At 38.0% G+C, this 23,477-nt stretch overlaps 1 protein-coding gene across 1 annotated transcript in view; it reads right to left on the bottom strand.

Moving 5' to 3' along the window:
* Positions 1 to 619: 619 nt before the first annotated feature.
* Positions 620 to 23,477, bottom strand: part of LOC121066603 (ATP-dependent translocase ABCB1-like) — a 45,540-nt gene continuing 22,682 nt past the window's right edge. Inside the window, 13 exon segments of the mRNA XM_040550284.1 lie at positions 620 to 1,038; positions 1,724 to 1,870; positions 3,417 to 3,623; positions 6,249 to 6,446; positions 7,636 to 7,792; positions 9,108 to 9,248; positions 10,217 to 10,317; positions 13,235 to 13,438; positions 14,174 to 14,257; positions 17,712 to 17,789; positions 19,367 to 19,471; positions 21,420 to 21,566; positions 22,419 to 22,616. Coding sequence (XP_040406218.1) covers positions 841 to 1,038; positions 1,724 to 1,870; positions 3,417 to 3,623; positions 6,249 to 6,446; positions 7,636 to 7,792; positions 9,108 to 9,248; positions 10,217 to 10,317; positions 13,235 to 13,438; positions 14,174 to 14,257; positions 17,712 to 17,789; positions 19,367 to 19,471; positions 21,420 to 21,566; positions 22,419 to 22,616 — 1,965 coding nt within the window. The 3' untranslated portion in view covers positions 620 to 840.

The raw sequence follows: 23,477 nt of genomic DNA on the forward strand, positions 1-23,477 counted from the left end.
CCCTTTTTCACTAGCACATATTTAATAGCCTCCTGCCAGCGGGCCAGACACTGTGCTTTTCCCTCCACACAAAAACAATGCACAGTTCAGTGCCTCTGCCCTGAAACCTGAAGGGTTTGGCCTTTTCTCACAGGTAACTAGTGATAGGACTAGAGGGAATGGCCTCAAGTTGTGCCAGGGGAGGTTCAGGTTGGAAATGAGGAGACATTTCTTCTCAGAAAGAGCAGTCAGGCACTGGGACGGGTTGCCCAGGGAGGTGGTGGAGTCACCGTCTCTGGGGGTGTTTAAGGAGTGGTTGGACGTGGTGCTTAGGGACATGGTTTAGCGGGTGATAGTGGTGGTAGGGGGATGGTTGGGCCAGATGATCTTGGAGGTCTTTTCCAACCCTAATGATTCTGTGATTCTAGGTGAACAGACTGATTTCTGTGATTCTATGAAACCCTCTCCCTGCTTTTGTACACGCTTCCATTTGCCGTGTGCCCCCCAGCTCTATCCAGGGCTGGGTACTGCAGTGGTGCTCCTGTCTGTGCCCTGAGACGGAATCTGCTTCGAGTCCTTTGCTGTGCAGTTTGGGAAGGCAGTCAGGCTTTTTCATAATGGCCACATACTTTTTAATTTGAGTAGCTATAATTTTTTGTGCTGGTGGCAGAACATTCAAAGAGCATTAGGTTCTTAAACAACGGAGGTACATTTGCTTTAATAGTTGTGGGATTTAAGGAAGCTATGTACAGAATTTTACCAAAACCAGAAGTACTGAAATACCCTTAAAAGGCTCAGACAAAGTATTGAACCAGCTGTACAGCTGCACTCAGCAAGAGCTGCTGCCCTTTATCATACAACTCATGGCCTACTTTGAACATTGACCAGAGAGTAGTAGACGCCTTTTTCAGCCAGGAGCTGCTGATGGGTCCCTTGCTCTACGACCTTGCCGTTCTGGATCACGGCAATCTTGTCAGCGTTCTGGATGGTGGACAGGCGGTGAGCTATCATGATGCAGGTGCGACCTTCCCTGGCTTTATCCAGCGCTTCCTGGACAATCTGCGCAATGAACAAGCAAACACAAGACAATACACCAAAAGTTGAGGCAACTTCTGACCTTCCAAGTTTGAATTTATCCTGCAGTGAAAAACTTACATCTGATGACTGTTCAGTCCCCCTGTTTGTACATGTAGGGTGGGGGTCAGGACACAGACCGTATATTTTTACATAAGAAACTTAAATATTTTTGCTCAAGGTTGACAATGCACATAACCTTTAGAAGTGACACATTTTCAAATTTCTTTTCAGTTTTTCCCTGCAACCTGCCTTGTATCATAGTTCCATGTTTCTGTTCTTTGTGCAATTGGTTTGTGCTTGAAATGCAGCTGGCATCCTGACATCCTGCTAAAAGCTGCAAGTGGAAAGGCAGGGCAGGCTGTGTGGGGAGAGCTTCTGCTGCCCTGCCCTGAGGCCCTCTATTTCCTGGCATCCTGGAAGTCCTCCAACTGCAGGGACACAGCCTCTGCGTCACTTCCCAAAGGAGGCTCGTTACAGCCAGCCAAAAAGCCTCTGTTACTCCATAAGAGACATTTTATCTTGTTATGAAAATAACGAAGAAATGCAAATACTTATTTTCATAAGTCTTCTATTTCCCATTTGGGGTTTTAACGTGTGGGTGAAGATGTCCCAGTCAATGCACGACCAGCCATTGCAATCCCAGCTCCCATTTGCACAGCCAAGGTACCTTTTCACTTTCCGTATCCAGAGCAGAGGTAGCTTCATCTAACAGCAGGATTTGGGGCTGCCGTACAAGAGCTCGGGCAATAGCAATGCGTTGCTTCTGACCGCCGGAGAGCTGGGTTCCCTTGTCTCCCACACGTGTACTGTATTTCTACATAAAGAAAGGCAGCGTAAGCGTAAACCTAGATTTGGATCTGATTCTGGGAAGCGTGACATTTCAGCTGCGTTTCCACCTAGGTATAATTCTGGGGCAGCACAAATGACTCACAAGTGACTTTCCAAGCAGGTGAGGACCCTACAGAGAATCACAGAAGGGTTGAGGTTGGAAGGGACCTCTGGAGATCACCTGGTCCAACCCTGCTAGGGCATGATCCCCTAGAACACAATGCCCAGGGCTGCCTGCAGTAGCTGAGCTGCGAAGCACATTTCCCAGCGTATTTAGCTGCAGAGCAAACCCCGTGATGCTGAGCAAGAGCAATGCCTTTTGGTTTTGGGTGAGGAACTGCAGTGCAGAGAAGCGGGGTGGCAGGCATGGGGTGAGACAGCCAAGGCTGTGACATTGCAAACCCAACGGCCTCAGCTCAGCACCCGACAGCCTGGGCAGTCAGCTCCTCTTTCACCACCCCTGTTCTCAGTAAGAAGAAAACAGCCTGAGAGACGCTGTCAGTGATTTAAGATGAGCCAAATCCAAGTTCTAAGTTTTCAAGGAACTAATTTGAACTAGTCAAATTCAAAATCCCACCTGCCTCACACCCTTAAAGCTAACAGAAATTCACTCGAGAAATTTGATTCCGACTCTGCATTCCCCTATTTGTTAGGCTTCTTGACTGCCTGCTATGTAAACTAACATACATCTTGTGTCTGAGGGATGAGACTTTGTGTGAAAAACTCACACATCTCCTAAGTCTGTGGAAGTTTATTATCTCAGAAATATTAGCCTCAGCCTGTGTTTTCCACAAGAGTAAGCTGACAAACTGGTGTTAGCTTCAGCTAATCTATTCGAAGAACAGCTAAGGAGCTCCTTTGCCTGCACCTGCCCTGAAACTGTTTTTTCCTCAAAGATGCTGCCTATTTTATGGCAAAAATACCCACTGTACTGGAGACCCAGATCAGGTGCAAGAATGGGGTAAAGGTAGGTATAAATAGGGGAGGCAAGAGAAGAAAGTAGTAACAAGATAGTGTCTTTCTGTCTGTTTCTGCAAACCAACTGCATGTGTAACTTCATGCACCTGGCAAACGAGATGATTGTTGAAAAAAGGAGGGCAGGAACAGAGCTCTGCAGCCTGCCTGAGTGTTTTCCTGTTGCTTTCATTTAGCTGCAGGAAAGCACCCATCCTCCTTTGAGTACTTTCTGCATGTGTTTTGCTCCAGAACTATGTGCTTCAGTACCAATACCAACTAGGTTATTATTTTAACAGAGACTACTCCCAAAGAGATGAAGACCCCTCCCTCCATTTCATGCATCAGTGGCACTGGAATTGAGTAAATGCCTGCAGCCACTGGCACTGCCTAGTTCTCCATTTGTTCCTCAGGTCTTCTAAGGATAAAAATATTGATAATAATTTGAATGTCAAATTCAGTAAGTCACGGAAAAACTACATACTTTTACTGTGTGTTTCCTTAGAAAAACATGAATAGGCACTATGTTATTTTGTTTTTTCCTCCCATTTGAAGGTTGGAAATGAAGGCCTAATTACCTTTGGTAGTGATTCAATGAAAGAATGAATATTGGCTTCTTTTGCTGCTCTAACGATTTCCTCATGTGACACCTCCTGGCTGTTATCTCCATATGCGATGTTTTCAGCAATAGTGCAGTCAAACAGGATTGGCTCTTGGGAGACGATACCGATCTGAGCTCTCAGCCACTGGATATTTAGCTTCTCTGCATTTTGGCCATCTAGGAGCTAAAAAGTCAGAAATAAGATAAAGTACTGTGACTACAATTTATTTATTTATTTATTTATTTTTAATCTAGCAACATCGAGGCCTTTAGCAGTCAGGGCAGTGAGGACATTTCACGCTCTGTTAACTTATGCATTTACAGGTGGCAGCAGAGATGAGCAGATAGGTGTTAAACCTATTTACAGGTGCAATCAATAAAATATCATCCGAAGTCTTTATAAACCTAGAAAAACTCCAGGTGTGAACCCATTTTACTGCACTCCACTTGTTTATCACCCTGAATAGAAAAGCTAATACAGATCTTCTGCCATGTTGCTATCACTACTAGAGACATTTGGTATTATGCTGGTGGCAGAAAACTCTGTTTCAGAAACCAGTGGAAAATCTATACCACGGAGTGTTTCTACTCCCTTTATTAACAGCTTTATCTCATCTCTGCTTTGCTAGTCCAGAAATCAGATATTCTTGCTTCCCAAATGACTGTAATGGGGAAAATTAATGGACAGTAATCCCTAATCCCATAACTGGATATTATCTTTGTACTTCCAGGAGAAAAAGTCCTCTACCATTGCTTGCTCATGTAAGATGAGGTATATGTGTAAAACTTGATATGTCCATACTGGAATTTCTCTTCTTCCACTGTACCTTATCTGTACATTACTATCTACAATCCTAAATTTAACTGTCTCTGTTATGTGTGACTTATTTTGTCTAAAACATCAACCCATATTTCTGCTTTATCCTTTTGATTTCTATCTAAAGCAGAACAAATAGGCTGTGTAGTAAATCACCACCTGTGCATAGGGATGTTGATCTCTTTGAGGCTGGACTGTCTTGTCATTCTGTTTTGTACAGCAACTGGCATTCCAGAGAGCCCTAACGTGGGGCTTGGATTCCTCAGTGGAACAGTCATCAAAAACCAGAAGGTTAAGTGTTTCCCTCTTTACAGTAAGATTTGTATTTGGGTGTACATGACACTAGGGACCACCTTGTAACAAAAAAATTTGACTTGCCAGTTTTTCTCTGTGTGGGTTGATGAGATGAATCTGTCTTATTGCTCTCAGAATGTAACAAAAGCTGTTACACTATCACACACTCAATGAATATTTTTTCCAGTCTCAGAAAAAATATCTCAAAAGTCTGCGGCTGTTCTCTCATTGACGAGTATCGGGAACCAAACACAAGCTCATAGAATTATAAAACCATAGAATCACAGAATGGTTTGGGTTGGAAGGGACTATAAAGATCACCCAGTTCCACCCCCTGCCATGGGCAGGGACACCTCCCACCAGACCAGGTTGCCCAAAGCCCCATCCAGCCTGGCCTTGAACACCTCCAGGGATGGGGCAACTCCACAGAGAAGAAGCCGAAAGGTCACTCCAGCATTTTTGTCTGTCAAAGAGACTATCTGTACTTCAGGCTGCAATTCAAGTTGAGTGACAAATGACAGTTTCACCTTCCATGCAGAGTCAGGACTATGGTCAGGACATATCTGGGTCCGAGAAGTCTGAGTTTGACAGTAACATTTTTCTCTGACTTCTAGAGGCCACAAAGCATTTATGCCAGTGAAGAAAGTATGGTCTTTTGGTGAGTAACTTTGCAGCCACAACTTCTTGAACTACAAGAAGTCATGGTGCATTGAGGTGGTTTATGTGCTATTAATAGCATTAGATAGATGGGAGCATAATTACTGTGTAGATATAAGAACAATTAGAAAATTGTTAAGGATTTCTGGTTTCAATACCTGCGTGTGCAGCTAAACTCCTGATAAAATGTCTTAATTATTTTTTTATCTCAATTGCTGGGCTATAAGAGTTAGGAAAGCTTAAGGATCTGTTCTTTCCAGCTGCAGCAGATGCCACATGCATCAGCACAGCCTCACTCTAAGGTTGGGAATGAAGGGATGGGGGGAGACAGATAAATAAATGACCCAATGTGAGCTTTTGAGATGGTTTCGTGAACCTTGAAAGCAAACTGCCAGTAGCAGATTGAACTGCATTTTACCAGCAGCGCTACTTTCGGGATAGCTCCAGCTGTCAAGAGGTTTGCTATATGTATGCATTTCCACTCTGATCTTCAGTGAACAGCCCTAGCTTTCCTCGTGTCCTCTGTGCAGAGAGGCTTTGGGATGAACTTTCAAGTATGAATGTCATAAGCAACAATGTGACATAGGTTTCACAATATAGAGTGTAAATCTTTAGATTTAAAGTTCCAAATCCTGTTGATAGCATTGATACATCATAGAAATGACCAGAAATGACGTGAGAGAGCCTGCTTATGCACTTTACACATATAATAGGCCTACACTGATACAAATGTGCATTTGTAACCATTGGACTTTGTTCTAATAACTTGAAACAGCATGGGAAATTTAGAAAATTTAATTTCCTTCTACTTTCACCATGGTTGTATAGACAATATTGAAAAACCATGTGTTTCTGCCTTTAACTAAAAAAATATATATATATATATCAAAAATCACATTAAAAATGCTGGCAAAAGAGAGTAGTTATACTAGCAAATACTTAATGAGCTCGTTTAGAAGAAAAAGTCTCAAAATATATCAGTAAAATTAATTATGCATGTATCATGGAAATGCAGCTTACATTTTTATATAGAACGCTTACCATTTCTCCACTGAGTGGATCATAAAATCTCTCAAGCAGCTGAACAACAGTGCTCTTACCACAACCACTGCTACCAACAAGAGCCAGAGTTTGTCCTTTTTCTACTTCAATGTTCAAGCCTTGGAGCACTTTGACCTCTGGTCGGGTTGGGTAGTTAAATGCCACATCTTTGAATGTTATGTTTCCACCAAATATTTTCTGATTGAAATGGTAGAATTGGATCAAATTGTTAGGATAATGTAACAGAACATATAAGACTAAGAAAAAGACTAAGTAAAAGAGAACAGTGGGAGTTTTTCCAATGGAACAGACTTCTTTTTTTTTTTTTTCATGGTAATTAATATACAGTGAGACGCTATTGTGAAAACACAAATTTCCTCCTGAATATTCTATGCTGCAAGCATATTCCAATTAAAATTCTATTCCATAAACACAAATTCTGACAGCTTCTCTTAAACAATCTGTTAAAAAAGATTACATTTTCAAAAGCAGTAATAACTCTAGGTGACTAACTTCTATCTGCTTAGTAAGGACCTCATTCACATTCTTTTCATATTCTTTGCTGATTTTTTTGTTTTGTTTTCATCTTTAAAAATACTGAAAATTATCTATAATTTTTGATCTGCAGACAGAATCAATTCTTCCACTCAGAGTTTTTCTAACTAATTTACTATAAAATGAATATTTGTAATATGGACATAACCTACACAAGAAGAAATATAGTTCTTATGTATAAGCATATGTATCGACAGATGCAAATGACCAATCAATGTTGCAGCTCAAATTTATGATATTTCTTAAGACTACTTAGCTAGATTTCTTTTATACATATACATATATAAGCATATATATATGTATATACATTACCTTGTGTTTATATATATATATACATGATAGTTGTCTAGAACTTTCTGTCCTCTTTGTCATATGAAAGGCCACACACCCCCATATGTTCATATACATTGTTGGTTACCAAAGTATGTGACAATCTATTATGGACAACTTGCAAATAAGTTAGGCCTCAAAAATTTCTGGTTAAATATTAGAGACCTAGTTATATGTTCAAGATCCATTCTCAGGTAGCTTCACACAAGAAAAGTTTGAAAAACTGTCTCTGTTGCATTAATTCTATTTTCACTGGGTCTTGTTTCACCAAGAGGCAGGTGGGGCTGAGAGGATGGCAGGAGAAGACATGGCAAAACTTACAGCAAATACCAATTTGGTTGGATGAGTCAGATGTGAATGGGCTCAGACTGTACTTGCTCTCAGTAGCTATGATATGAGTGATTAAAAAAAAAAAAAGAAAGAAAGGGGAAAAAAAGAAAAAACAGGCTTGAAATAAATCAGTGGTGCATGATACACTGTGGGTGACACCATGGTTACTTACAGGCTTCTCCCCTTCCTCACTGTAACTGTCTATGGAGGGTACTCTTTCAAACAGCACAAACAAGTGAGCAGCTGACATCTTGGCTTTGGCATAGTTTGGAGTCAAGGAAGTGCTTTGTCCTAATGCCATTGCACCAAATACAATAGTTGAAAAAACTCTACAAAAATCAAAAGGAGAAAACTATGTTGATACTGTTATAGCACAGACACAGAAAGCTTGTACGGCCAGAGAAGGGGCCTCAGATAAATAACTACTCATTAATAAAGTTGAGGGAGGGTAAAAACTGTCTACTGCAAACTGTGACTTTTTTCCCTCACTGAGAAAATCCTTTTTTTTTGTTGTTCTGTTTTTTGTTTGTTTGTTTGTTTTGCAGAGAGGAGAGTAACACTAAGCTTTCCCTCCTTGCCCACTCAACTGGATTTATTAGAAATGAATGTTTTGATTGATATTCCTGTTCTCAGTGCATGAGATATGGTAGGATGTGTAGTTCCTTGCGTCTCAGTTTCCTCATCTATAAAATTGAAGTTATTAGTTGTGGAACAGTCTGAGGTCTATGGAGAAATTTGTTGTTCAACAGTTCCTTCAAGGGTCACAATCAAATCCTTGAGTTCAGGAGCAAATGGAAGGTAAGAAAGAGGGAGCAAAGGATGCAGGCATGAAATTTGGGGTAAGCAAAGTTCAATACAAGAGCAGGTACACAACAAGGCATTCACATGAGTGCCTAGAGAAAGGGAAGCTAATGCTAGTACTTGAGAAAGTGTTGGTGTAATCAGGGTAAGATGAAGGTTTAACTTCAGCTGTAATTTTTGCCAGGCAAGAGTGTGGTAATTGCTAAACCAAAGCATGGGAGGTGACTATTGACGAATATGGACAGGGATTTCAGCTGCAGGGAGACAAGCAGAAGACTTGGTTAGATGCTGGAGACAAGGAGGGAGCAAAAGGAAGGCTGGAAAGGTGCCAGTTGATAGGAACAATAACATCAATTCACTGTTAACACTTGAAGGAACTTTTCCAGCTCTACCTGGGCATTTACCAGAATGGGTGGTTGCTGCTCTTTCTCCTGCTCTCCACCTTTCTTGCCCTAGGGCTCATAATTTCCTCACTTTCATTTCACTCGTTACTTGCTCCATTTACCTTCTAATCTTGTCTACCTACACTCCCTACAGCTAAGCCATGTGATTCTGCTGATAAAGAAACCTTATTGGTCATGAAAACAAGGGACAGTTTTGCTTTGCCTAACTTCATTTTGCCTTCTTTTTACCCTGATTGCAAGAAAAATTGTATGTAGGTAGCTAAATGTAGTCTGAAATTATCACATTTTGGATTTGTAGCAACATGAGGAAGGAGGGGTAGTATAACAATGAAAGTACTTGGTTGTTTTCTTCCATTCCATATGTGATGATTTCAAGATAGCAAAATAAAATGCATTTTTCCATATGGAACCTAAAAGAAACTAAAAAGGATATACTTACAAAAGCACATCTTTAAACAGCATATGTCCATTTTTTACTAGATATGCAGCAGACCTAAAACATCCAGCATAAATAAAGTACATAATAGCTTGTGAAAACGCAAAAGTAAATCCAAAGATATGTGCCTTCTTTACAGAATTTCTGTAACAGAAAAAATATTATCACAATCTTATTGTACATGCAGTTGTAACCAAGAATGTAAGTATCCAATAGTAAAAGTATCCTATAAATCAGAGGAATCCTCAAGTCTCTTTACTAGTTTATAGTAAAATAATCTCCAGCACTTTGTAAGATCCTAACCTAAAACGTTATAATTCCTGTACGCTTCAGTTTTCTGTCTGTCTGCAAAAACACATGTAAGAATATTGGGACAGAAGAAGAAATTGCTCTAACTCTAAATATTTTGAGCACGTATAATTTGTATTGTTTTCACTTCACGCGTTCATTAAAATTATTTTAAAAATTATAATACAGGTGCAATTTAAAGATTCAAATAAATAAAAAATGAGGAAAATCACCAAGAACTTTAGAATTTCTACAGAGCAGAAACTAGTTCAACAGAACAAATCTTTGTGTTTTATCCTTCATTGAACCAAAACAAATCTTTAAGTCAGTTATTGCATTCATGAGGCTTCACTTGATCTGCAATGGTACTTTGATAAAATAACAGAGTGAACAGAAAGGTAAACTGATGTGAAAGTTCCCTCTTCCATTCTGATTCCCTCCTTGGGAAAATCTCATTGATTTTAACAGGAATCTTACCTAAATATAAAGACAAAACCTGACTTTTGGTTTGTTAAAAAAATATATATATTTCCTCAGAAGGAAGGCCTCATGATTGTAAGAATTAATAAAGATTTCCATCTCAAGAATTATAGCAGCTAATAATGATAGTTTTGAAAGAAAGTAGGTTTTGAAAGAAAATTATCATTTAATCAAAGACCATTAGCTTGAACAGAAAGATAATTTGTATTTTCTATGTCAAAGCTGAGGTTGGAATTAAAGATTTGATGATGTACTGAAAGAAGATAAATTGTTTTTCAGTTTATTGGTGTTAATTTTAAAAAAGACATATTTTAATAACCTCTTTTTAAGAAGCATTTTATTACCTGTATGGCACTTGCAAATTTTGCCCATACATAAACTCAAATTTTCTTTCCTGAGTCAAAGCAACAACAGTTCGAATATTTTCTATGGCTTCAGAAGCAATCTGTATTGGAGAGTACATGTTCATTGGCAGAAAAACAAGATTATATGGAAATTTTTAAACATAATCTGATAAACAGAACTGGGAATGACTGCAATAGAAGTGACAGAATACGTCTACAATACTGTTGAAAGTGTGGTTGCAACGTATGTAGATACACTGCTGTTAAATATAATCCAATTAGCATGGATTATAACAGTAAAGTTGAGTCAGTGTACATTTTAGCACAGGCCAGCAATGGTAGTTTTTTTTTCCAGTGAGCTTGTTCAACCTGTCACAAGGATGATGCCATGCAGCTATCATTGCTGTTGGTGCCCAGTCAGGCTAAACTGAACAAGCCTACCTCACCTAAAAACGTGTTTGGGGCTGCAGCCTGAACATATCGCCACCTTTTCAAAAGCAACAAATTTTGGGCTTACCCTGAAAGGAATAATCTTTCCCAGGGTGCATTCTCTGCATTTTTTGACTATCAGATGACTTTCAAAACTCCTAAAGGAGAAAATCAAAACTACTGCACTTTCATAAAAATGTAGAAAGATTTTTTTTTTCTGGTCCATATGGCAGCTTAGAATCTAATTCTTACTAATTTTATATCTTTGAAAATCTTTCCATTTTGCCACAGTAAAAAAAAAAAAAAAGGAAAAAAAAAAGTGGGTAGAAGTTTTCCAAAATGATTAATGACGCTGGGTACCCAATCTTGATTGAAAACTAGAGGAAGGTTAGGCCTTGATTTTCTTAATGTTCCCCTAGTATTAAGGGCATTCACTTGTAGACGATTAATATCATCAGAATTTTCTCATACCAACAACTGATTTAGGCTTGGTCACCAATCCAGCAAATCAAAACTCAGAAGGTAAAGCATCTTGGAAAGAGGTTTTATAAAGTACATTCATAGAGCACTATACTTATTCCAGCTCATAATTTAGTTCTGATGTACTGACTTCACAGAGCACAAAAAAGCAAACCAAAACAAAAAACAAAGAAACAAACATAAAACCAAAAGCATTCCTCCTGTCTAGAAATTTATTTAGGACCTGGAACTTAATCTCATTTTTTTTTTTAATGTATTATCACCAATGTAAGATTTGTACACTGTCAAATCCAATTGCCTTTACAGAATAACTTTCAATAACATCTGGCCACTCCAAGCTGTGTGCTCTTGGTTTCTATAAATGGAGCTAACTGGCTACATTATATGTACCCGAATAACTCTGCTGCTGCTGAGGAAGGAATGAATGAATATTGTTTCTCTACCAATAAGAGTAGTTTATTTCTGCCTCTTGTGTGAAGATGGCATTTCCTCATTGGCTCTTTGCCAGGAAGAGACCCTTTTCTGAAGAGCAAGGTAGACCGTCAACCTAAAGCTAAAAAAGATGCCTGGGACCTGTTTTCCTTCATGTTGATATATTGTGAGTGAAACATTTTGCTGAATTGCTATGGAAATACATGTGTTTTAATTTTTTCCAGAAACTGTAGAGCTGGAAAAGAAAAAACTATTTAAACTAATATAGTCTGCCAAAACCAGATTTTCAGGTCATCACATAACAATCATCTAACTCTTCTTACAAATAATCTCCAAGGCAGTTGGCGTGAGATAAGCAGCTGAAAGCAACTTGACTATGAGATAACTTTAAAATATTCCAGTGCATAAGAATGTGTAATGTTACTTGTTTGGCAAAACTTTATTCATAATCAGTGACACCATTCTGAATTTCTTCTTGATTATCCTATCACATAAAGAAGGCTTTTTTTTTTTTTTTTCCCAGTGCATATATTCTTTTAAAAATAAACCTCTTTTAGCTTCTTATTTTAAAGTGTAGCAGAATACCTCCAAGCTTGTGAATCATCAGCCTTTACTGTAAAGGTAAATAATAGCTTGGAAGCAAACATGGCTTTCAATCTTCAACTCAGGAAGAAAAAGGAAAAGCAGTTCTTTACACAAGAGCTAAACTCCAACTTAATCGTAATTATACACTTAGCAGACCCTTCCTTCTACATCATTACTTCTACATAATAATAATAATAATAATAATAACAATAATAAAGGGAATAGACAATCTGTAAGTCAGAAACACAACAGGTTAAGTTACATGAGTGATAAGATTGAAATAACTAAATTACATGGAAATACCTAACACGTCTACATGTAAATAGTAACTGTCTCCCTTACAAAGGCTAACACCATCTTTTCTTTATGTCTGTATAATAATAGTAGTTTCATAGATAGGTAAAATGAAATTTTGGTCAGCCAATTTAAATATGCTTTAAGGCTGAGAAGCTTTATTGTTTTCTCACTAGGACCTATATTGAACTTGCTTTTCTTCAAAGCAAAAACATATGGTGCTGGACTGTTTCCTTATTTCTTTATCAGCTCACAGGGGTTTCCAAGTTTTACTTTCAGCTTCTGCATTACCCTGTCTTCATGTTCCCAACTACTGTAATTTGTAGTACAAGTTCAACTGGAATACGTATTTATATGCTCTCAAAATCAATATTATTTTTAAAGAACTTTTCAAAAAAATTCTTTTGATTATAATCACAATACAAAATAATTACCAGCCTGCTTTTCAGCTGTGCATATAATCACATCGTGAACTAGAGAAAAGTTAGGAAACTGGAACATACAGCTAACTGATTCTTAAAATTGCTATTGACATTCTATATCTCTTTTCAGATCATAAAATGATTGCACTGGATTCAAAGGAGTGTTGTGAGACACCTCATTTATTAAGTTCAGGTTGCATTTAACATTAAACTCACGTTTTCAGTTTTCAGCTTCATATTTTCTGTATCACCTTTTCATCAGAATAACAATGCAGACTGAGTTTGAGGGGTATATTCTTGACCCAACACCAATATCCCTATTAAGCAGCACTGTGTAGTACAACATAAAAATAGACTAAAATGCCACTGAACCCACCTTTCCTGCAGTTTCCAGTTCCTTTTTATCTTTTTTTGCATGTCCAGTAAGCATCTTCATTTGAATCATTCCTGTTACAGCAATAACTGGCACAATGGCTAAAAGCAGAAGAGTCAGCTGCCAGCCATAGGTCAATGACAAAATGATCCCAGTCCCAAGATTCGCTACATTTTGAGCAATTAATGCCAGTCTGGAACCTGTAGCCTGGAAAAGAATGAAACCATCGTAATACATGGATTTATTTGAAAACTAGGCAAAATATTTGTCACATAAATATTTATGATTTATTCACCATCTGAAAGTACTTAATTTGGTCTAAATATTCTGCAAAATTGAATGTTTTATCCTGTCTCTTGAAAAACTGCTCCACTGTACAGATCATTCCCACAAGCCTTTTGTATCTACCCTACTCTATCTCCTTGTTTTCAGGTTTTGCTCAAGAAAAAACAATTATATTTCATAAGTTTCTTATATAAATATATATACACACACATAGAACTATGATCATATTTTATCTTTTTTAACTTTAAACATGTGAACAAACACAGTGATGCAATGAGAGCAACCTTCATTTCGAGGCATATTCTTATGCATTTCGTTGAGCTAGAACATTTATCATAAAAACACAATGCTGTCTAGACATCTAAGAAGGCTGAATAAATGACTTTAAATAAATGGATGCCTTGGATGACTCATTTATACTGGTGATACCAGGACTGAACACTAATGTGAACTAAAAGCTTTACTACATGATTATACTTCATATATATATATTATCTACTATTATGATAATTTTTGTGTGACACCGAACACACAAAAAACACTTTTAAATGAATAACAGTTCCACATGACCGTGTGCAGGATTTCTACCTACTGAATACCATCTGTAACTGACTCCATATTAATCAGACATGAAAAATGCCAGTGCATATTACTTACTTCTTTCACTTGTGAGGCATCATTAGCAAGTCTTGTAATTAATTCTCCAGTGCTATTTTTAGGTTCATCAAACCAGCTGATCTCCTACAATATGAAATACACTTATTATGATCTTAAAAACTTAACTCACCTCATTAGGCTACTTAAGAGAACTTAATCGCTTTGGATTATGACTGGGTGACACACGATAGGGTGTTCTAGTTCTTTAGGTGTAACCATAAATAAAATAGACCTATAGGCTTGGTAAGGTCATGGGATCACAAAACTCAAAGCTAGCCTCTGTTAACAATCTGTATATGCTTTTTGCAATAACATAAACATCACCACATTATTTCATGTTAAACGCAGTTTACAAGATATCTTTGCTTGTGAGTTTAACATATTTTTGATGATCGGATGTTCACTAAACAGCAATATGAACGAATGTGCCATTTTGAGGACAGTTACTTGGATGTGTAACAGACATCTATGAAGACTACTAATTAAAAAATATAATTTCTCCTGTTAGATTCCTGTTAGATAGGTAAAAATACATCTAAATTCTCTGTCAGTTATGAGCTCTGTGAAATCTGTAAGTCTGCTATGAAGTGTTTTGAATGCCTGAGTGCTGCTGGAAAATCTCTGTGGTGTCTGAAAAGACTTATGTAAAATGATACGCAGTGCTGGGAGATCTAGACTACCCCAAGACTCTCTCTTCCTAATCTGGAAGAAACTATTTCCAGGGAAAAAATCTTGTCAGTCATACAGTTTTGTATCTTAATAACAATCAAGATTAATTGGTCAGAGGGATCAGTGACTCTAAAGCACTTGAAAACTAAAATTTCTTACTTGAACACAAAGCATTTATCTTATTTAAATCCAGAAAGCAAATATAAAATATTCACTCTAACATTCCTCTAGATTTGCCAAACATCAAGCCCCAAAAGCATTACAATGAAACAATGTCAGTATTTGTATTACATTATATGTACATGATTCTTAGCAACTGTAGGGTGTTTTTGTGCACTAACTGTTCATAAGGTTACTGTAAGAGCTTTCATATTTCCTGCTAGTAGTGTTTAAATGCATAACCATTAGACATTAACAAACATGCTACATTTTTTTTCCCTGGGGATTTTATTGTGGCAGAAGTATTATCTTTAAGCATGGTAAAGTAAACACTGTTCTTAAATACAATAAGAAAAAAAAAAGATGTAAAATAAATAGTTTCAGTCTGGCTGTAGGCTCACATAGACAGATGGTTGCTTTGCCATTATATGACATGGAGCATGTGCCACATGTGTCGGTGCTAATACACAAAATCCTCCCAGGTCCCACTGTTCTACTGCCTGATATTTGAAAATGATGCCAGGTGGACACTATTTTCACACCAGAGTGAGGACAATAAACATAATAAGGTTACTTGACTCCTCGTCATGAAAACCTCTCTGTTACTATTCTAGTCCTTCAGACCCTTCCTCCAGGGATCTGTTCAGATTCAGCATGGTCTTACAGACTGCCCTTTCCTATTGGGCTAGTCCAAAAAAAAAAAAAAATCTCCTGGGGCTTAATTTCCAATGACATATCTCACTCTTTGGAGGTGGCCTATTATCCCTTCCTGTATAAATGAGAAAGTAGGGGCATCTGGTTTCACCCCCAGTGAAAGGTGCTAACGAAAGCTGATACTGCTCAGTTTGGCTCCAGGAACTTCTCAAGGAGGTAATGACTTTCTGTGGAGACCAGGAAAGACCTCAGTCAGCTGAACAGGCTGAAGAAAGCAGTGGGATGGCATGTTTGGAAACATCTTTGATTCCAGACTTGCAGATGTAGCAGCCTGGCATGGCTGGGATATGCTGCTTTCTGTAGTGAGTGAAAGGTAAAGGAGTAATGTGCCTAGGCTCATAATGTTCTACTTTCTACTGCCTCAGGGATCACATGCCCACCTACAGCTGGGAGTAAAACATAATAGAAATCCAGGCAAGGCTTAAATTTATACTGTGGTTTGATAATATCAGAAGTACCAACATTTCCTTAAAATACTTGGTGAATTTATCAAGATTACTCAGGACATAAAGCAACTGGTTAAGCACAGTAGTGACAGCAAAAGAGGGGTAAAGATAACTGAGTTAGTTCTGGACGTGCTGAACTGCAACCTGGAAGTGATGCAGTTTCTGTTGGTACATTAAAGGCCCTGCAGCGGACTACGTTCACTGAGCAGCTTGCCACTGCACTAGATCCAGGAAGCAGCTCATGCCAACCATGAAAAGCTGGTGACAAGGCTGGTTATGTACACAGCTAGGGTCCTTGTGTATTGGACTTGCATGACAAGGTTTTGAGAGTGAGGGGGCTTCTGTGAGAAGAGCCCAGAAGCTGTCCCAAGTTAGATAACAGCCAGATCTCCAAAAGGGACCTGCCACTGTCCAAAACTGAGCCGGTAAGTGGAGTTGGTTGTGCCTCTGGGAAAACAGATTTAAGAAAGGGGAAAAACAAAACAAACAAAAAAAAAAACTGCTACACAACAGCAGCTGGGAGAGTGAGGAGTGAGAACCAGCCCTGCAGCCCCAAAGGTCAGCGCAGCAGGAGAGCAGGAGGTGCTCCAGGCACTCAGCAGCAGTTCCCCTGCGGCCTGTGGAGAGGCCCCTGGTGGAGCAGGCTGTCCCCCTGCAGCCCATGGGTCCCACATGGAGCAGATCTCCATGCTGCAGCCCGTGGAGGAGCCCCCGGTGGAGCAGGTGGATGTGGCCTGGAGGAGGCTGCGGCCCATGGAGAGCCCCCGCAGGAGCAGGCCCCATGCCGGAGCTGCAGCCCGTGGAGAGGAGCCCACGCAGGAGCAGGGGGTCTGGGGGGAGCTGCTGCCCGTCGGGGACCCGTGCTGGAGCAGTTTGCTCCTGGGGGATGGACCCCGTGGTACAGAGCCATGTGGGAGCACTTCTTGAAGAGCTGCTGCCTGTGGGCAGCCCCCGCGAGATCAGTTCGGGAAAGGCGATTTCAGGCTGTTTATTTTAAAGGGTTTAATTCTGCTGCTGAATGTACTTTCAGTGGTACAAAGTCCTGTTTTTACCCTAGACTACTACCATGTCCATCTTTGGTTCTGTAACTGCTTGGTAGGATAAGCCACCAATTGAGTGAGTGCAGTTAGTCAGATATCCAGGTCTTACTGCCTTCACTGGTAATTATTTGCAGATCCTAGCTTGCAGCATATCTGAAGGCAGATCTGAGTTTCAGATTTGACCTCTTAGAGTACAGCCTACTTTCTCTGTGCCTCAGTCCAAAGTTGTTTTGATTATATTAAATACACTAAATAAACACTACCATCATCTTTAAGCTTTGTTAGGCTGGTTTTAAGACGGCCTTTATTAGTTACATCAATTAAAAGGTTTTAAAATATCTACTTGGACCTGTTAAAAAGATTTAATCCCGTCAGTTTCTAAACTGAGTTAAAGAAATCATTGCGAAATCTTTACGGATAAAATCATAGCATGACTACTTAAATAAACATTTATGACATGTAAATAAGCATTTCTAAAGCTTTAGAAAGCTAAATATAGAACAATTATACCTGTCTCAGAATTGCTTTAAATGTCATGGATCAGAGCCTCATTGTAAGGATTTCTCCAGCTTTGCCAAATGTGAAACCCTGTGTGGGAGGAAAAAAAAAGCATATTTTTTAACCTAATTACAGTTTTTGTCTTTATAAGATAATAAGTTATGTGACTATCTGCATATAATATTAAAAAGAATATCATTAAGTAAAAAATATGCTAGCTACAAGTGAGCTACAATTTTAAGATCAAAATATTTTAAAGCTAAATTTGGAACCTATAATGGTAGAGCACAGAATGAGGCATTGTAGTGTCTTTTTTTTTTTTTTTTTTTTTTAAGAAACAACTATGTATCGCATAATAGTCTTCAGGCCCCACCAAACAATGATTTAATTGCAGGAATTTTTTATCACACCTGTTCTCAAACTGGAGCTGGCCACTTCACAGTAAACAGGCTCAGCAGTATAACCAGTAAGACCCTACACTTGTTTTAGGTACTGCACAAACACCAGGGAATTCCCTCTTAGAGTCACAAAGCTGTAGTTCTACTGGTTATTTTCTGTGGGAGGTCTCTGAAGCTGTAGATACTCACTGACGTTGGCACACAACTTGGTATGCACAGAGCTGTGCTGGTGAATCTGTCACTCCTGGGGCCATGCAGGATCAGACCACACAGGAATGAGATGGGACACAGGCAGACATATTTTAGTGCATTAGTATCCGGAACAGCTACGCCACCAAGTTTTTGTTTTTTCAGGGCATCATAAAGGTGGGAATTTTGAATTTGATTTTGCCTGAAGGGAGTGCAAGTGCTACTGTGTCAAGGGCATCAGGACAGAAGGTGGAAGGATGGTGTTCAGACTTGTGCACATTATTAGGCAAGATTAGCCCAAGCAGCTGAGCAACAACTGAAGGGATTTGTGCATGTAAATGAGATGTTCATCAGTTCACATAACAAATGGCCTGAACATGGCAGTTTTCCCACAATATATGCAATTCCAGGCATTGGCAAACACCCATACGCATGAGAACAATTATGTGTAAATGTGTATTTAGAAACTGTTTCAGAAAATGTAGTCAAAAGTATTTGATCCTGTACCAATAGATGAGTGCACTTCTAAAGAGGCAATTTGAATTATTATTTAACTTTTTTGGTATAGAGATGTGAGTACTCCTTAAGTTAAGCATGTGATGTGGTCTTTCCCAGTTACATTTGGTATGTTTTCTCAGAAAACTCAGGGTTGAGTGCAGTTCTTGTAGATACAGGTGAGGTTGTTTCAGTTCAACCAGCTCAGATGCTGACAGACCTGTTGCATGGAGCACAGAGTAGGTGCTGAGGCAACCATTTGCTCAAGACAGAAGTGCTGCCCAAAGCCTGATCTGGGTCTGTGCTGTTGAATTTGCTGTCTGTGCTGTCAGTACTGTCTGTCTTCCTACAGAGGCTGTGATACAGTTTGGCCTTAAAGCCAAACTTTCCTTTGCTGTGGAGATGGGGACCAGCCTACGCTACAGAACACATTTGAAACCTCTTACAACATTTTGAACACACCTGGTAGTGAAAGTTCATCATCATTTTTCTCATGTACTGCTTGACGCTCAGCCACTGAGAGTTTAACACAGTTGAGATATATTGTCTTAAATACCATGAACAATTATGGTAACAAAAACTTACCTGAAGAAAAAACGTGACAAAAGAAATTAGTCCAAAACCTAAAAAGAGTAGTGCATACATGCTATTTGTCTCCCTGATAGCAGCCTTTCCTTTTTCTACAAATATCTATGAAAGAAAATTTTGAAAATTAATTTCATTTACTGAAGTTCTGGTTCAATAATTTCCCGTTATCTTTACATGCTTGTTTTATGCATTACGTGTGTTTAAGGGGAAAACAAGTCAATTTCTTGATGAACTAAGATTTTTTTTTCTTTGAAGATTATAGATCTGAAGTGATTGTACACGTTCTTGCAAATGAAAGCTAAATTTTTATTTTGTTATGATAAAACAGTAACATATGTCAGTGAACAAACCCACATCAGTAAATTATTATCAGAATATGCACCTGCAAAAGGCTGAAGCACATCTTTTAAAGTTTTAAGAGCATTTCTGTAGTCACTGGCTGAAGGTTACTGCATGTCAACAACTAGTTAGTGAGAAAGAAATATGGAAGTTGTTCTTAATGATGTGTTATATGTTACCAAATCAATATTTTTTTTTTAGGCCAAGACTCACAGATAACAGATTTCTATTGTTTGTTTTATATATTTTAACAAAAAATAAAACTAGGAGTACATTATGCATTGTATGGAGACCTTGCTCAGTTAGGGAAATAGTTTTCCATCTAAAGCTTATATACTCTTATTTACCTCAACAGTGAGTAAATGAATATTAAAGGTGTAGTATGCTGAAGCAATCCTTATACCTTTATATATGATAACACATAGTTGATGGAGAACGGGGATTGTACAGTTCTGGTTTCACCAGGTTTGCAGAGCAATAAAGATAATTCTCCCAAGCTTGGATAAAACATATTTGTTTTATAAAGAAGTATGAGGTCTCCAACATTTCTAAGTCCTTTAAATAGCCTCAAAAAAAATCTATAGGTCTTTGAGGATGTTGTACACTGTTTGCTGTTGTATAGCATTTGTATATTTTGGATGTTGAGTAACTGTCATTATGGTTTGTTATTTATGAGTTGTTATCTATTGTTTGCTCAGAATGACACTAGTTTATCATGTTTTTATACCTTGGTCCATAGCAAAAAAAAAATCTACAATTCAGTTACTTAGATTTTCTAATCCAGATTTGTCATAAATAATATCATGCCTGTAAATATTTTTAAAAGCTTTAAGAATAAATTAATGTTTTGGAAAGAAAGGACCTTAATTCTATTTTTTCCCCTATATATATATCTTCTGCTATTTGTTGCGTCCATTACTGACAATTACTGAAAGATCACAACTGCACAGAATGCTCCCCTTCCCTCAGGGCTGTTTCCTGCTACTACTTGCATTAAAAACTGAAGCATAACACCAGCATAATACCCTTTTCCCAAACAGTTCTTTGGAATGTAACACCTCACAAACAAGTACAAAAAAAAATAAAATAAGATAGGCCATTTCAATATCTTTGTGCAATATAGTGCAGCTAAAACAGTTCCAACAGAAAATGTTAAAAATTCCCGCCAGTGCAAGTGCCTTGTGCTTGACAACATAACTTTATTTTTTAACATCATAAATTTAAGTTTACAGAAAACCTCTCTGTAATGAAACGTCTACCTTACATCCATTTCATCTTGTTGCTTTACATTGCTTTGATTCACACTATACCTTCTGAAATGTTATGGTGAGCACAGCACAAAGATCACCTTCTATGCCTGCACTGCTCATGTGAATGGGGTCAATTATAGTGCCGCCTTAAAAGGGGATAAGGATGAAGCAATTTCAGAGAGGTCACAGGGGAACCTCTCCTCACTTCATCACTGGCAAGCTGATCAGCTCAAAAACAGAGATGTGAAATTTGCATAACTGTTTTGTGAGACTTAGAGCAGAAATTCAGCATTCCCCATAGCAAGGACTTTCACCCGTTTCTTACCTTTGCAGGGCAAATTGAAAAAAATGTAGCATTTCATGGGTTCATCATAAAACAAGTCAGCATTTATAAAAACCATAAACAGTGACAAAAGATACAGCATACAAGCAAGGTTTTTAATTCTTTGTTTTATACTTACCCCTATAACATCTGCAATTATGACTGAAAATATGGGTTGTAAGGCCCCATTGATAATTGCACATAGAGTTCCAACAACAAAGTAAGGCCATTCAGTTTTATTCAATGCCATAACTTTAAGAAATGGCACTGGAGGTATGTTTTTGTCCTAGAATAAAAGGATTCCATCAGGATAAATATAATACATTAATGGAGGAAAAGGTAGGACAGGTATAATCTTTGTAATCTGTTCCCTATCCCATATTCTATGATGGGAAACCTCAAACTATCTGATCTTCAAAAAATGTATTAACTAACTGCTGAAATTCTTATTGTTACTCAGTACCCAATATTAATCATAAAAAAAGAAGAAAAAAAAATCAATGAATTCTATATAAGCTCTCTCACTTCTTCCAAAAAATTGAGCCTTTCCCAGAAAGGATTAGTCACAAATTCCACTTACCTTTTGTGAGACTATGCAGAAAAAGAAATTGGGAATTTAGACCACTTTTTCCATTTGATGGTGTTAAATGTTTGTTGAATGAATTGCTCCTTACTCATCATTAAACATGATGTCTTTCATTTTTAGTTCATTAGCCAAATTGATAACTCTCTCTTAATTTTCAGTAACTTATTCGCTAATACAGACATATTTTAGGCAATCCATATCAAGATACTTAGACTAATAATTATTCTCTATTTTGGGCGTTAAAGTTTTATGACTAATTACCTGTTTCTGGTTTTGTTACATTATTAAATGAATTAACTTGCCACATAGGCTGTTCCTATACTCAAGTAATTTTGTTTCATAGTATCACTCAGTTAAACTGTTTTGAGTACCACAACAAAAGGCATTTTGGTTTCAAGAGAAAAGAATTTTCCATAGAACCCTTTTTGTGTTATTTTGTCATTTTATGAGTCTTTAACCAGACATGTAGGCTCTCTTCATACATTATGATAAAAAGTTACTCCCCGTTGAGCAGAATCGTGTTTCTTTCTTGTCCCATTAGTTATGGAAAACATATGCAGATAAGAATACAGAGAGACTCACAAGCTGAACAGCTTTTACATCAAGTTCATCATTCTGTATTCTGAACCGTTTTATGCTTTTCCGAGTGGACTGTCTTTTCTGTCCAGTCAGTACTGATCCATTCAGTGTCTTTTCTGAGACACCGTGTGCATTACCTTCTTCCTGTAACTGATCTTCAGTTGCTGATGTCTGAAATGAAACACAGCATGACACTAAAAATCATTTTTGGCCACATTAATGATGAACAGTTCTAAATAAAAACAATTTCTTGTAAATAAATGGAATATTGAAAAGAACTGACTAATTAAAAAGAAAGCCACAAGCAAGTACTGAAGTTTCATTAATTCTTCTCTATACTCAGTGAAAAAAAGAACGTTAACACTTGCAAGGAGAAAAATTTTAGCCATAGAGATTTTTTTGCATTTGTTGTCATGTTAAACTGTTCTGACAACATATAGGAGAGTTACATTAGGCATAACTGATTTTTTTTTAAATATAAATGTCTTTTTAAAATATAAAAATATGAAAAAGCAGAAGACAGATTGAGAGAGAATGAAAATATCCAAGGTAGACCCTATCTGTATAACAAAACTTCAGGAGCCTGAGTCACTAAGATGCTAGTGATTTGGAAAAGTACTTGTGTAAGAGTTTACTTTTTCACAATAAGGGTGGCGAGCCACTGGAGCAGGTGGCTTGGGGTGGGTGTGGAGTCTCCATCCTTGGAGGTATTCCAAACTCAAAGAAAATGGCCCTGACAACCTGCTTAGACTTCAGAGCCCTCTCTGCATTTAGAGGGAGTTGGACTAGATGAACCACCAATGTCCCTTAACCTGAATTATTTTATAATTCTCTGATTTGGAAAAGGAATCTGAGAATTTATCAGACCCAGAAGATCGTTTTTTCCACAATCTTCCTTTTTACCTTCTCACATACTTTATTTTCAATGTCACACTTGAAAAAGAAAGAGAAAGAGATTTTGTTCAGAATTTCTGTAATTCACAGGTTTGAATTAAAATCACACGTTTCACTTTTGCTTCTTTTTCTTGTTTT

The sequence above is a fragment of the Cygnus olor genome, chromosome 2 (genome assembly GCF_009769625.2).
Source record: "Cygnus olor isolate bCygOlo1 chromosome 2, bCygOlo1.pri.v2, whole genome shotgun sequence".
Classification (NCBI taxonomy): domain Eukaryota; kingdom Metazoa; phylum Chordata; class Aves; order Anseriformes; family Anatidae; genus Cygnus; species Cygnus olor.